Genomic DNA, 14,474 nt, shown 5'->3' with positions numbered 1-14,474 from the left:
AGTGCGCTTTAGGTAATTTTCGACGGAATATGTTTGTTTGTGGGTTTGGATTTTTGAATAATAAAAGTTTGAATTTGAATAGTTATTTGATATGTTATAAATAAAGGTTAATGGTTTATAATAATATGATATAAAAATGAAAAATAATTATTTGATTTGATATTTTTTTAAAAAAAAATAAATAAATATGAATCATAAAAAAGTCAAGTAAAAATTCAAATTATTAAGTTTATTTTTTTTTGTATAGAAAAAAATATTAAATATAATGTTAAGTAGAAATATTTTAGTAATAAACAATTTTATTTTGAAAATATAAATAAATTTTAATATTTATGATTGAATAATAAATTTGAAGTATATATTTTAGTAATATAAATAACAGGTATATCTTGTTTAATAATAAATAATACAAATAAATATTTAATTTAAACTTAGACTTCATCTGCTCATATAGTAGGTGTGTTTGTTTTAAAATACTCATTATGTTGTTACAACATAGTCCACATCTTTCACATAGACATAATATTTAAGGTAATGATATTTAATTAGTTAATAATATTGATATTTTTAAAGTAATTTTAATATATATGATTAACAAAATTAAATTATGTATTTAAATATTTTAAAAACTATATTGCAATAAAAAATACATTTAATATGAATATCATTTTGTAGAGAATAAAATTTTTTATAAGAAAAAGTAAACTAAAAAATATTTATTTATAATTAATATAAATTAATTTTATAAAAGATGTGGAGTTCTAAATGTAGATAAAAATTATTATTTCTCTGAAAAAAAATAGAAATAAAGAGGTTTTGAGTAAGTATGTACGATGCTATATGTTAGACAGTTAATTAAGTTGATTTATATTTGTTAAATATATTTTAATTTAATAAGTTTTACCCCATAAAAATATATCAATTATTATGAAATAAACAGAAATAAAAATAATATCAAGTTTAGTGGAACAAATAGAATATTTCACATAAAAATGTCAATAATATTTTAGCATCAATTTTAATGTTATTCCAAAAAATATATATTATTTGAATAATGATAAAATTTGAATAAAATAAAATTTTAATTAAATTAAATTTAGGTAGAAATATATATATATATATATGTGTGTGTCTAGTAGCTTAAAAGAGTGATACGCATATACCATATTTTCTCAACCAACTTATTCAATTCATTTCCTTTAATTTTTTCCTTTTCCTTGCTTCGCCTCGTTTCTTATATATATATATATATATTTTGGTCTTTTTTCTTCCTTTTTATTTTTTATTTTTCCTTTCTTTAATTTCTTTCCTGTCTCTTTTTTCTCCTTTTATCGTAATCCTATTTTTCTCAGTTTTTTGATTTATTACTTTCGCAAACATGGTTTTGGATCTTTTGGAGGAGGTTTCGGATTTTTTTGAGGAAGACGGAAATTTAACCCAATTTTCTTATTAATAATTTAATAATTTTCATACCCCTTCTCTTTTTTCATCCACTGTTCTGATTTTTTGGAAGGAAACAAGAAAACCCCAAATTTCAGATCATTTTTTGAGGAAGTCAGTTCTAGATATTCATCCAAATTTTTTTTCTAAAAAATATCAAATCTAATACTTATTTTTATTTTTTATATTATACTAAAAATTAATTTTACATTCAAAATATCACATCAACACTCATTTATATCACATCATACAACTATTTAAATTTAAAATTTTTACTATTTAAATCCCAACCCTAAATCCAAATCCCCCGAGCAAACACATCCTTGGAGGAAATCGAGAATCCACCCAATTTTTTGTTGACTCCTTTCGATAAACTGCCAAAAAAATATTTTGAACGACTATATAATATTATTTTTTTATTGTAGAGAATTCTTGAACTGAACAGTTCTTGCATTATAGATTTCTCAGACTGCTTTACGATGATAGCTTTATGTACAAAGAAACTAAGATGAAGACGATCGCCATTGATGCTACCTTTGCAAACCTCGATTCAGACAGGTGAGAGAACTAAGGACCATCGCCTATCATTGCCATTGATCCTGTGTGACCGCGAGAGTCGAATATCCGATCCATCGGTGCAGATTCATTCGATCAGATCGAGCTTCTTACACTGAATTCCCAGTGTCTCGACTACCTGTAATTCCGGCGGTTGCATGAACGGAGGAATGAATTGGACTTCGATCACATTACCGAACTAATTGTTTTGTGGTGTTATGTTAGTTTTGTCTGCTTTAGCTTAATATGCATAGTGAATTAAGTTGAATTATTTAAGATTGAACTTAATATATATATATATATATAAACATGTGAATTAATTATCAAATTAGAATTATTTTATATATATAATAACAATATTAATTAATATTAATATATTATAATTAAATTATAGTGTCTAGTTGAGAGCTTCGATTATAACCCAACTCGTTTATTATTGCGACACGGTGGTGGCAAAATGATTACCCAAAATTGAATTCGAGTGCTTACATGTAACAAACTATTTAAGCAAATCACCATTTTCAGGTTTTGTGTGTTCATGTTCACCAATTTGAGGTTCTGCGCATTCATTTTCACCATCAGATATTAATTTTAAAATAAGAAAGGTAAAAGAAGTTTTGAGAGAAATAAAAAAAATAAAATTAAAAAAAAAAAAAAAAAAAAAAAAAGCAAAACAAAAAAACCCATTAGATTTTACTACTACTACTAATAATACTACACTCATTTTTGCAAAAAAATAAAATAAAAATCGAATGTAGTTAATTTCCTCCTACAATTTCCCCCCAAATCAAAACCCTATTCATTAAACTCTGTTGCTCGGTTCGCAAAATTACTTGTTTGCTCGAAGAAACAACTCAGAACTGTTCAAAGATTTGGGTAATCTGCAACTTTTCGTCGATTTTATTAAATCAGGTGACTGCTTTGTTATTAGGGTTTCGCGCTATATTGAATCATTGTCTAATGTATCGGTTAAACACTCTGTTCCTGTTCCTGTAGTGTTTGCGGAATTCTCGTTTTTAATATGTTAAATTTCTTGACGTGTTTTAGAGTACGATCTTGGCGAAATCTGTTCAGTTCTTGCATTCAAGAATCGTAGTCGTGTGTAAATGCAAGATCGATTTTAAATACCGGCGAAAGAAACTTCATTAAAGAAGTCGAAAATTCAAAAGACAATGTGTTTAGTTTGTCAAGAATCAGTTGGTTCTTCGTTTAAACTTAGGTTTATTGGAACAATATTTTGAATCTTGCAATGAGTATCTACTCAGAAATGTTGTTCGATGCAATGAAATCACTGTCAGGTGTTGTAATAACTTGCAGCTTCTTGGATTTGTGGATTTTGAGTTTTGGGTGAAATGGTGATCTTGATTTCTCACCACATGAATGAAATCTTTGTGTGCTTACAATGCCTTTGCTGGATATAATTGCTCGTCGTTGTTTGGTTTTAATTGATTAGATCATTATTCTGTCGCCCATCAAAGCAATGAAAATATAGCAATGCCCGTCGTTGTTAATGTACAAAAGTATGTTCAAAAGTGTAGTATAGCAATAGCCGATAAGATTTTTCAAAATGAGATTCACTTATTATGGTAGTGTTGTGTTGTACAATTGAATTTAGTCATTTTGCTCGTGGTTTTGATGAACATGTTAAGTAGAATTGCAGTAGGAGTTAGAATGAATAGTGCCGTAGCAACGATGTAAGAATACTTATGTATGTTCATAACCTCGTTAGTCTTTTTCCTTTGCAATAACTCGAAATTTAATACCCTAAAGATGGTTAATCTTTTATCAATTTGAAACCCCTTTCTTTTTTGGGTGTGTATTCTCTATATAATCCTTTATAGTTGTAAGCCATCTCCGACAAGTAATCAAAGTGTACTTTTGATAAATTGATGTTCATTTGCGTAGAATTCTTGGAGAACCCTTAGAACCTTTTACAATATGCATATGTTGCACGATATAATTACAGTGCTGACTGAAGCAAATCAACGCATAAAACAAGAAGACGACACATGTTTTTATTTAACACAGCATAAATAAATAGTTGTACTGTTTGAATATATTTCTTGTACTGAAATAAATGATAGCATGTGTTGTGTGGAACTATATAATCTGCTATGTGTTGTCAATGCTGAATTTGTAATATGTTAACATAAATTGTGTACTATTTTTGTAGTTATATTTTATTGTCTGTTAGCACTGTGCTGAATTATAAAATTATCGTATTAGGCTTATTTTGTTTCAAATCATTACTACGACTCATGGAGTCCGACGAGGAAGAGTACGCCGAATTCATAAAGAAGGTAAGAAGGACCGTATACATCGACAACATCTCCCCAAAGGTAACCGAATCCGTAATGAAAGCAGCTTTCAATCAGTTCGGCAATGTGATCGAAGTCCAATTCATTCCTCCGTTCATGCAACCGTCGGGCGCTCCACAAGCCGTCTTATTAGAGATGGAAAATCGAAAACAAGCCGTGCAAATCGTCGAGGGATTGCAAAGTTGCCCCTTCATGATCGCCGGGATGCCTCGACCCGTACGAGCAAAGGCTGCCGAAGTGACGATGTTCGACGACCGTCCAAGGAAACCCGGAATGACGATAAAATGCCGGTGGCTTCACCGGAAAGATCCCAATTTCGAAACTTCCCAAAAAATCAAAGCTCTGGTGATTAAACATTCGAAGGAAGCTTCCTTCGTGCTCGAAGTAATTCCCGCGCGCTTTCATCTCTTCGATTGCTCTGACGAACGATTTTTTATTTGTTTTTTTTTTTCGTAAGATGGATTTGTTTCTTTTGCTCAGCGGCAGGTTGTCGAGGAGGAGCGTCTCGACAAGTTACAGGCCGAGACACTGGGAATTCAGTGTAAGAAGCTCGATCTGATCGAACGAATCTGCACCGATGGATCGGTTAGTCACCTCTCGCGGCAATACGGAAGCAATGGCATTGACAGGTGATGCTCAGTTTTCTTACATGTCTGAATTGAGGTTTGCAAAGGTAGCGTCAATGGCGATCTTCTTCATCTTAGTTTCTTTGTACATAAAGCTATCATCGTAAAGTAGTTTGAGAAATTTATGATGCAAGGATTGTTCAGTTCAAGAGGTAATGGAGCTAAGTATTTCAATTCTATAAATTTTATCAAGTACAGGAATTTAAGTAGTATACGTTAATTATTTATTTAGATAGTAAAGCTTAGTGAAAATATATAATACAAATAAATAAAAAAAATGTATTTATTTATTTCTTATTACTACATAAACAAATAATGATTTTTAAAGAATGAGAAGATAGATAAAAATAAAGAAATTTTGTAATAAGTTACCTTTTGTAGAGAAAAAAAAATTATTTTTGGAATGATTGAATATTAGGATAAGTTAAGGAAGAAAGTTTGGAAGTTTTGTAATTTTATTGCAAATGGTAAAAAATTGATATTCCATGAAATAAAGTATTCAAAATAGAGCTAACTTTTCTATGTAAAATACTACTATTAGTTTTTATTAAATTAATTATATATAATCTATGGCGGCTATAGTATCTTTGGAGTATTAAATATTTAAATTAACATGTTTATCCTTATAATCTTTTATTTAATTTCTTTCTCATTGCACATATTTTATTGAATAGTGTCCGAATGGAAATTTATTTATTGTTTTTTCGACCAACTTGACAAATTTTTTAGTTGGTGATGTGATGCTTCAAAGTCCCTACCTAATACATTAATTAAGGAAGTCAAAAATAAATTTACTCGCTTAATTGATGTAAAAATTATACTCCTATATTTATCACTATAATTACTCCCTCCTCGTGAACATTCATTTTTTTATTTTAGTATGTCCATAACAAAGTATTTATTATTATTATTTATTTTTAAGTAACTGTATTATCTACCTGAAATATCCTTACAAATATCACTACTTTCGTATCAAACCTATTAGTAAGGTTATTTTAGTTATTTTTACTTTATTCCTACTATATTTCAATATAATACTAATATTTCAAGCAAATGAATATTTACTTACAGAACGGGGAGTATAATTTTGTGAATTGGAGAAGAAAATTTTAATTTGATGAGCAATATATTTATGTATTTATTTTAAATAAAGATAATATTGTTCTGGGATTATTTATTATTATTATTTTAATTTGGCCGGTTAAGGATTAACTATTTATTGCTTAAGAAATTGGAAATTTAATGGGTCTGACTTGATTTTTTATCCAAAAATTTCTCGAGCAGTCCAAATTTCAAGAAATCTGTAAATATGACTGTTATTTAATGACATTTGTAAGCGACGTGAATCATCGGCGGTGGAGGAGGGAGAAGATTCAACCCAGTAGAAGAAAATTTTCGCCACGATCGCTTTGTGATTCTGGGGAAATTGGATTCCGGGAATCTTCTTGCGGAAAGAATTCGACGATTGAATCCTTTTTTCGCCTGTATGTTTCAATTACATCGTCAATCTTTGGACCGCGAGTTTCAATTTATTATTATTATTATATAGAAAATCTCCTTGTTTCCGATATGCTAGTATAATTTGTGAAAATGTGATTGTCAATTTTTCCTGTGTTGCATTGATTGTTTTGGGTTTATTTATTTTAAGAAAAAAATAAATAGTGATGTATGGTGTGGAATCACGTTCTTAGGGTTCTTAATTGTTCCTCAATTATATTTGAAGTGATGGTAACTTGAGAATGTGTGATTGTGTGTTAGGTGTTTGGATTATTGAAACAAAGTATTTCTTGGCAAAGTAAAATATGCTGAAGATATTGATGATCAGTTGTGGTTATTATGTGTGATTGATTTTATGAATGCAGACTTCCTCAACTGCACCTGAGGGAAAGCAAGAGTTTGAATCTATAAGTGAAATGTATTTGGGTTGATATTGATTTCGATATCGAATATCGAATTGTGAATATATGTTTTTATGATTAACTTTTGCTGCTGGAGATTTGTGGGTTAAAGAAATGAATGTGGTGGGTAAAGTAGGCAGTTTGATCACTCAAGGTGTGTTCTCGGTTGCCACGCCGTTTCATCCGTTTGGTGGTGCAGTGGACATCATAGTTGTTGAGCAGAGTGATGGAACTTTTAAGAGCACACCTTGGTATGTAAGATTTGGTAAATTTCAAGGTGTCCTTAAAGGGGCAGAGAAGATTGTGCGAATGGAAGTTAATGGTGTCGAAGCCAATTTTAACATGTATCTCGATAATTCTGGTGAAGCTTATTTTATTAGAGAAGTAGATCCAGGACAGGATGGTTTTAAAAAGGAGCTGGAAATGCTCGAAGAGAGAAGGGAGGATAATAACAATGGTTGCAGTACGAGTGACAGTTGTCTTCAGGAAAGCGACATTCTTAATCAAGATGCACCTGACTTTACAAATGATGATGTAGAGGTGCGGGATGAGCGACACACACTAGGTATGGACTGGTTAGATAGAGTTGATTCTGATTGTGGGAGGATATACTATGAGATGCAAGATGATGAAAGATCTTCTTTGGAGGGGTCGTCACTTGAATATTCTGATTTTGGGGGTTCAAGTAGTGCATATGAAACAAATATAGAGGATGTCCAACATGCAATAGAATCACAGGATTCAAATTCAGAGGTCGTTTTGGTAAGTGTGGATGGGCATATACTTACAGCACCTCTATCATCGTCTGGGAGGAAAGATGACGACGAAGAATTCAGTTCCCTGCAATTGAATGCAAGCCCTGATGAAGGGACTGAAAAGTATACCATAGCTGAAGATGGTGGTGACTGTTTGAATGAGTCTGAAGTTACGACTGAAAGCAATTGCGAGGGGAACTCTGAGACTCTATCTTCTGCACATGACTTAGAACCATCTGTAGGTGATGATGGCGAGCATACGTGTGATGGGCAAGATGCCAAGGTGTTAGATGATCAGGATAAAGGGCCTTGTGCCGAACACAATAGTGACATTGTCAGGACTTGCTTGGAGCTTGAAAATTTGGAGGAGCAGCCCCCAATTGACAACCAGGAAAATGTGGATGCTTCAGTGAATAGTCCCGAGGCCATAGATGAATCGAAAGAGAACTCTCATTTAAGCCCTTCAACGGATAAAACTGAAGGGGAGAATCTTGAAACATTGAGAGATAATGACGAATTGTCCCCCAAGGATTCTGGAAACCTCCTCGGCGTCTCTTCACCAGTGGTTGAAGCTACAAGTGATGCAAGAACTGCTTCTGATATGGAACGTGATGGTTCTGATAATGCCCCTGTTCAATCTGTTGGCAATGATGAGGACCCGCCGCAACAAGTGGAAGGAGATGTGTCAGACAGAAGTATGCACAACAATGGGGAGAGTTGTTTTTCAGATGAAAATGGTGAAACTGAACACTCAGAACCTGAAAATGGCAAAAACGAACACGCAGAACCTGAAAATGGTGAAAATGAACACGCAGAACCTCACACTGGTGAAGATGGACACACAGAACCTGAAAGTGGTGAAAGTGAACAAGCAGAACCTGAAGATGGACACGCAGTACCTGAAAGTGGTGAAAATGAACAACCAGAACCTGAAGATGGACACGCAGAACCTAAAAGTGGTGAAAATGAACAACCAGAACCTGAAGATGGACATGCAGTACCTGAAAGTTGTGAAAATGAACAACCAGAACCTGAAGATGGACATGCAGTACCTGAAAGTGGTGAAAATGAACAGCCAGAACCTGAAGATGGACACGCAGAACCTGAAAGTGGTGAAAATGAACAAGCAGAACCTGAAAATGGTGAAAATAAACACGGAGAACCTCAAACTGGTGAAGATGAACATGGAGAACCTGAAAATGGTGAAAATGAATGCCCAGAATCTAAAATTGGTGAAGGTGAACATGCAGAACTGGAAAATGGTGAAAATGAACGCACTGAAGCTCCAACTGATGAAGATGAACACCCAGAACTTGAAAATGGTGAAAATGAACATGGAGAACCCAAAAGTGATGAAAATGAACGCCCAGAAGCTCAAACTGGTGAAGTTGAACACGCAGAACCTGAAAATGGTGAAAATGAATGCGCAGAACCTCAAACTGGTGAAGATGACCACACAGAACCTGAAAATGGTGAAAATGAATGCGCAGAACCTCAAACTGGTGAAGATGAACACACAAAACCTGAAAATGGTGAAAATGAACATGCAGAACCTGAAGCTGGCAACAGTGAACTTGCAGAACCTGAAAATGGTGATTTGCTTAAAGATATCAATTCAGATGTACTTACAAGTAAGAGTGCCATTTTTCTATAGCATAAAATTTGTAGCCTTCCTTTGTTTATTTTATGCTGCTCTACCTAACACTATTTGTTACAGGATTAGACCTGTCTCTCTGCGGGCACTTGCTGTCTGCTGGGATGGGTTTAAATGCAGCACAAGAAGCCTTTGAAGCAAACCGTATACCATTGGAAGAATTTAAACTTGCAGCCAAATCGATTGTGAAGAATGCGAGCCTAATTGTTAGAATAAATGGGCAGTATGTACCATGGAGTAAGGCTGAACGTGTCATTCTTTGTAAGACAGATTGTGGTCCAGATCTATCAGTTGATCCACATGATGTAATTCCGGTAGAACAGGAGACACAAAAAACCAAGGAAGGTAATCCAGCACCATCACGGGGATGGAGTCTCTGGTCGACATTTAGGAGGGTGAAGACACCTGAGAAAGGCCAGAATAACTCGTCTAATGTGGTAGTATTAGCTGAACCCAACTCTGAATCAAATAGCCAATTTTCACTTTCAACTCCCACTGCCCGTGCATTCACTGATTCTCCTCGAAAACAAATCATAAGAACCAATGTTCCCACAACTGAGGAGATTGTATCTTTGAATCTGAAAGAGGGACAGAATATGATAAACTTTGTGTTCTCGACTAGAGTTCTTGGGTCCCAAAAGGTTGGTAATTTATACACAATCAACATATCTGTCCATGTTTCTATCTATCCATCTACTGTCTGCCTCTGTGCATCGATATAGATATAAATAATGATTTTATGGGAATTTTGCAAGCCTTCATATTGTACCACACCTTACTGCACCAGGTTGAAGCTCATATATACCTGTGGAAGTGGAACACACGAATTGTAATTTCTGACGTGGATGGCACAATTACCAAGTAAGATTCTCATAACTGACTTAAATTTTTACGGCACAATGCAAGCTGTATTAGTATTATTATTATTATTATTATTGTTATTATTTTGAAGACAAATTTCTTAGTAATATTGTGTTGTAACTTGTTATTCATGATGCAAAATTCTGTATCTAGCATTTGACATTTGGCTGGATGCATTGCTGCTGACCCTAATCCTGAAATGTTATTGTGGTTTTTGGCTCATTACCATGCTTCTGAGATTTGATAAAACTGCATAAGTTGGACAGAGATCTATCTCACATTTTGATGGATGCATTACAGTTTTGTATTCTTGTTTTTAGGTCTGATGTTCTTGGTCAGTTCATGCCTCTGGTTGGAAAAGACTGGACACATTCAGGGATAGCTCGTCTTTTCTCTGCAATAAAGGTACTTACTAATATATGTTGTTTCCTTGGCCTAAAGGCATTGTATCGCTTCTGGACTTATGCTACTTATTTTGCCTCTGCCCATACCTGACATAAGTGAGTAGGATTTCCACACCACAGAATGAGATTTTTTTAAATGCAATTAAATTATTGGGAATCACTCTTGAATGATCTAATACAGGGTGCAAGGTATTACTCACAGTGTTTGACGAATACAAGTTCCAAGAATCAATCTCAAAATCTAAAAGAAATGTTGTTCGTGAAAGTGGCTACAATTGCATAAGTTAACTAAGGGTTGCTATATAAATGAAAACCCTCGTGCAATTTAAGACTTAAAATTAAGTTGGATAAAAATTATATAGAGATAAGAATCATTTGTAAGAATAGATAATTAGAAACTTAGGACCTAGTCAGGAAAAATTTTGGTGGTGGAAGATGATGAATAAGATTATATAAAGCTTGATCAATATTGGTTGTCATCAAGAGGTTCTGTCAGACAAGGTGAATTGTCTGTTCAAACAAGGTTTGTTGGTTAGAAGGTGTACTCGATAGAGTGGGAATTTGGTGAAGCATGAAGCTGGCTTAAGATTAGGTTGTTAGATGATTAATTCCATTGGTTATAGATATCCAACAGTGATGGGAATTTAGGTAAAGTGTGAGTGAGTTATAGCTGGGCTATCAATTGGGAGTTTTATAATCGCACTATGAAGATATATCAGATAAATGAAGAAATTTTTGTTGAATATAAGAGGTTATCCCGGAACTTTGCTGTATATTAAAAACTGTCAATTCTAGAAACCAAAATGATACTGCTGAAATCTTATCAGGAGTCGAAATATTTGGGGTGATATGTGGGTTTGTTGAAGGAACTCAACAATCATTAGAGCAGACAGAGATTGAAAACTTGTTGAAGTATGGAAATTTGTTGTAAGGGAGTGAAGGAAACCTTCAGTTGCACAAACCGACTGAGCATAAACGGATTCTTATTTCTGTGTTGAATTAAAAAATTGACAAAACAATATATTTTGACCAAAGGTCAATATCCAATTTCTGAAACTTCTGATTGAGATGCCATCACATGGGACGAGCTCTTACTGTCCTTTATTGCTTAAAACGATTGTCTTGGCTCCATGCTTGGTCATCCATAATCTCTATTGTTCGAAAAAAAGTAGGTGCTTCTGTTTGTTGAGACTTCTGGGCTCAGCTCCTTGTCTTCGGTTCTTGTGGCAAGAGTAGTGGATCCTCTATGATACTTCTAATGACTTAAGTTTCTCATCATAAGAAATTTTGAGTACTTGCAGTGAATAAGATATGTTGCACATAAATATTAGTAAATGTATTTATTCTGAGGATGCTTTGCAAGTTAGTAGTTTTGTGCTAATCTTGAGTTCTATTAGCTAAATTATTCGATTTCTCTGATGCTGCATTAAAATTGGAAGGTGTGCACATAAATTTTGCTGTACAAAATAACTAATAGGGTCGTATGTTACGCAGAGAATTTAGATTTTTATATCAAGTGTAGTGGTCTTACTAGTAACCCATGAACATCATCATCCACACAAATGTTCATTCAATGAATTCTGCAAATTATCATATTTTACAAGTTTGTATGTGTTCCTATTTAGTTCCATTTGACACTGGATAAAGATCTCTTAAATCATCCTGAGTATGCCTGTGTTAGGTATCTTTATTTTCTAGAATTTGACTATATGTCAAGCTGCTCTGTTGAAAGATTTTTGGGAAACTGTAACAAAATTTTGAGAATACTTTAGTATGTGATTTGAAGATGCACTAGCAAACCCTGCAGAAATTCTTGTATTTGACAAAATGGAATAGCTCTTTAACTTGATATTAGCATTAAAGTCTCTCGAAGGTCTATCTGTTACACCTATGTTATGGGAGGGCTGTGAGACTGGCAATGGAACCTGGAAGTTTTCATTTTTTAGCTTATTATGAAAGTTTTAATTAATTTGAATGCAATATCTTGATTTCTACAGTCGTCATATCCTTGCTTTTCTGCTACAGGAGAATGGATACCAGCTCCTATTTTTGAGTGCACGCGCAATCGTTCAATCCAATTTAACCAAAAGCTTCTTGTTCAACCTGAAGCAGGTATTTTTCTTGGACTATCAAATTTTACTGGAATCTGCTTTACTTTACCTTGTAATTCTGATCGACATCTGGTTAAAAATCACCAAGATTATTGTATGCTTCTGCTTTTCTCTTGTGCGATTTCCTGAATGTATTACTTCAGCTCCAAATTTTCTTACAACCTTGCAGGATGGGAAGAGCTTACCGATCGGACCTGTTGTTATTTCCCCAGACGGCTTGTTTCCATCCTTGTACAGAGAAGGTGCTTTCAGTTTCATTTCTACTTCTTACTTATCCAAACAAATATCCAATATTAGAACATCTATCCAACGACTTGTTATGATATAGAACTCTCATTCTAAACTTAATTAGAACATTATGAAATCTTTTCGTGATGGCAGTAATAAGAAGAGCGCCTCATGAATTCAAGATTGCCTGTTTAGAGGTAAATATTCGAAACTTAATCCCTCACTGGTCGATCATCTCTCGCTCATGATGCTCATGTGAGTCCCATTTTTGCAGGACATCAAGGCACTATTCCCTCCAGATCACAATCCATTCTACGCCGGATTTGGAAACAGGGACACTGACGAGCTCAGTTACCGGAAGATTGGGATCCCCAAGGGCAAAATCTTTATAATTAACCCCAAGGTACATTGTCTTTCATATATTTGAATCCAAAAACTTTCAATGACACTCGTAATTTTTTTCTCAGGGAGAAGTGGCGATAAACAACCGAATTGATGTGAAATCATACACTTCGTTGCACACACTCGTACACGACATGTTCCCACCAACGGAACTGCTCGAACAGGTCTGATAATCGCTACAATCATACGATGATATCGAAACCAGAAATTATAACTACTCGCTCATACTCGTTTTGTTTCATCTTCGCAGGAAGATTATAACTCGTGGAATTACTGGAAAATGCCGTTGCCCGACATCGACAACTTGTAGAAAAGAAGCTTTAGCTCAGGCCCGGAGATACTGGGCAGATTTTTGCGCCACCGGTATTCTTCTTCTCCTGCTCCCCGTACGTACGTTCAATGAATTTTTTGTCGCCTTTCTTCCTCCGGCTATATTGCGTATCAGTAAGTACAGTAGAGAACATTGAATTTTTGGCAAATGTAGAAAACCATTCCTGTAATCTAATCATGTTGTACGCCATTGATGCCTTATGAAGAAGTTAGAAGTTCTCTGGTGAATAAAGCAGTTTTTGATGATGAAATATGCTCTGCATCATTCTTACAAAATTCTTTCTGGACATTCATTCATTTATTTCATTCCATTCTCATTTATTTTGTTTGAGAAATTTATGATTCAGTTTGTTTATACTTTTAGTGTTAATGTATATTTTTACACTTTTCTATTGAACATGACAAAATTAGCTACATAACCACTCCAATTACTTAAAAGTGAATTATTTTTATTATTGTTGTTTGAAGGTGGGGGAACCGTTAGGGACTCCTGAATTTTAACTAGATTTCATTATTCACTTATTTTTAACTATATTTTTGAAATTTTTTTAAAATAATAAAATACTCCATCAGCCAGCCAATTATATTTATTTTGTGGGTAAAAAATCAAAATTTTTACTATTTAAATTCCGAACACACACACAACTAAGAAAGTATTAAATATTTGCTATGATTAAATTAAATGTCAAATGTAATAGTAGTTGATATAAAGTTTTTAATATAACACTATCATAAATAAAAATAAATACTTCTCCTGTCCCATAACAAAATATCTATTTTTCTATTTTAGTCCCCATAACAAAGTATTTATTTACTTTTTTAGTAACCGTACTATCTATCTATCTATTTTTTTATTTTAGTCCTCATAACAAAGTATTCATTTATTTTTTTT

The 14,474-nt window shown here is 33.5% G+C and overlaps 2 protein-coding genes across 4 annotated transcripts; both read left to right on the top strand.

The window, feature by feature from the left end:
- Window positions 1–2,752: 2,752 nt before the first annotated feature.
- LOC127239950 (uncharacterized) lies at window positions 2,753–6,949 on the top strand. 3 transcript variants are annotated; one of them, XM_051258343.1, is made up of 5 exons: window positions 2,753–2,871; window positions 4,222–4,697; window positions 4,794–4,942; window positions 6,277–6,423; window positions 6,802–6,949. In XM_051258343.1, the coding sequence occupies exons 2-5, from the start codon at window positions 4,254–4,256 to the stop codon at window positions 6,845–6,847; spliced, it is 786 nt and encodes a 261-aa protein (XP_051114300.1). In that variant the 5' UTR covers window positions 2,753–2,871; window positions 4,222–4,253; the 3' UTR covers window positions 6,848–6,949. The 3 variants fall into 3 exon arrangements, with proteins under 3 accessions (XP_051114300.1, XP_051114301.1, XP_051114298.1); XM_051258344.1 differs by having other exon boundaries at window positions 2,756–2,907; window positions 4,800–4,942; XM_051258341.1 differs by having other exon boundaries at window positions 2,756–2,907.
- A 2-nt stretch (window positions 6,950–6,951) lies between these two features.
- Window positions 6,952–13,833, top strand: LOC127239947 (phosphatidate phosphatase PAH1-like). Its single transcript, XM_051258335.1, has 10 exons — window positions 6,952–9,223; window positions 9,310–9,887; window positions 10,034–10,107; window positions 10,428–10,512; window positions 12,537–12,623; window positions 12,792–12,864; window positions 13,004–13,047; window positions 13,125–13,253; window positions 13,318–13,416; window positions 13,503–13,833. Exons 1-10 carry the CDS (start codon window positions 6,952–6,954, stop codon window positions 13,560–13,562), a joined length of 3,501 nt encoding a protein of 1,166 aa, XP_051114292.1. The 3' UTR covers window positions 13,563–13,833.
- Window positions 13,834–14,474: the final 641 nt, after the last annotated feature.

This window comes from Andrographis paniculata, unplaced genomic scaffold (genome assembly GCF_009805555.1).
Source record: "Andrographis paniculata isolate CXL003 unplaced genomic scaffold, ASM980555v1 Contig78END, whole genome shotgun sequence".
Classification (NCBI taxonomy): domain Eukaryota; kingdom Viridiplantae; phylum Streptophyta; class Magnoliopsida; order Lamiales; family Acanthaceae; genus Andrographis; species Andrographis paniculata.
This window is presented reverse-complemented; position numbering and strand designations above follow the sequence as displayed.

Excerpts from the sequence above, each read along its gene's own strand:
- LOC127239950 (XM_051258343.1), top strand. The coding sequence starts at position 4,254 with ATGGAGTCCGACGAGGAAGAGTACGCCGAATTCATAAAGAAGGTAAGA. Across the intron at positions 4,698-4,793 it reads AAGCTTCCTTCGTGCTCGAA|CGGCAGGTTGTCGAGGAGGA; the intron begins GTAATTCCCGCG and ends TCTTTTGCTCAG. Across the intron at positions 6,424-6,801 it reads ATTGAATCCTTTTTTCGCCT|ACTTCCTCAACTGCACCTGA; the intron begins GTATGTTTCAAT and ends TTATGAATGCAG.
- LOC127239947 (XM_051258335.1), top strand. The coding sequence starts at position 6,952 with ATGAATGTGGTGGGTAAAGTAGGCAGTTTGATCACTCAAGGTGTGTTC. Across the intron at positions 10,513-12,536 it reads GTCTTTTCTCTGCAATAAAG|GAGAATGGATACCAGCTCCT; the intron begins GTACTTACTAAT and ends TTTCTGCTACAG. Across the intron at positions 12,624-12,791 it reads TCTTGTTCAACCTGAAGCAG|GATGGGAAGAGCTTACCGAT; the intron begins GTATTTTTCTTG and ends ACAACCTTGCAG.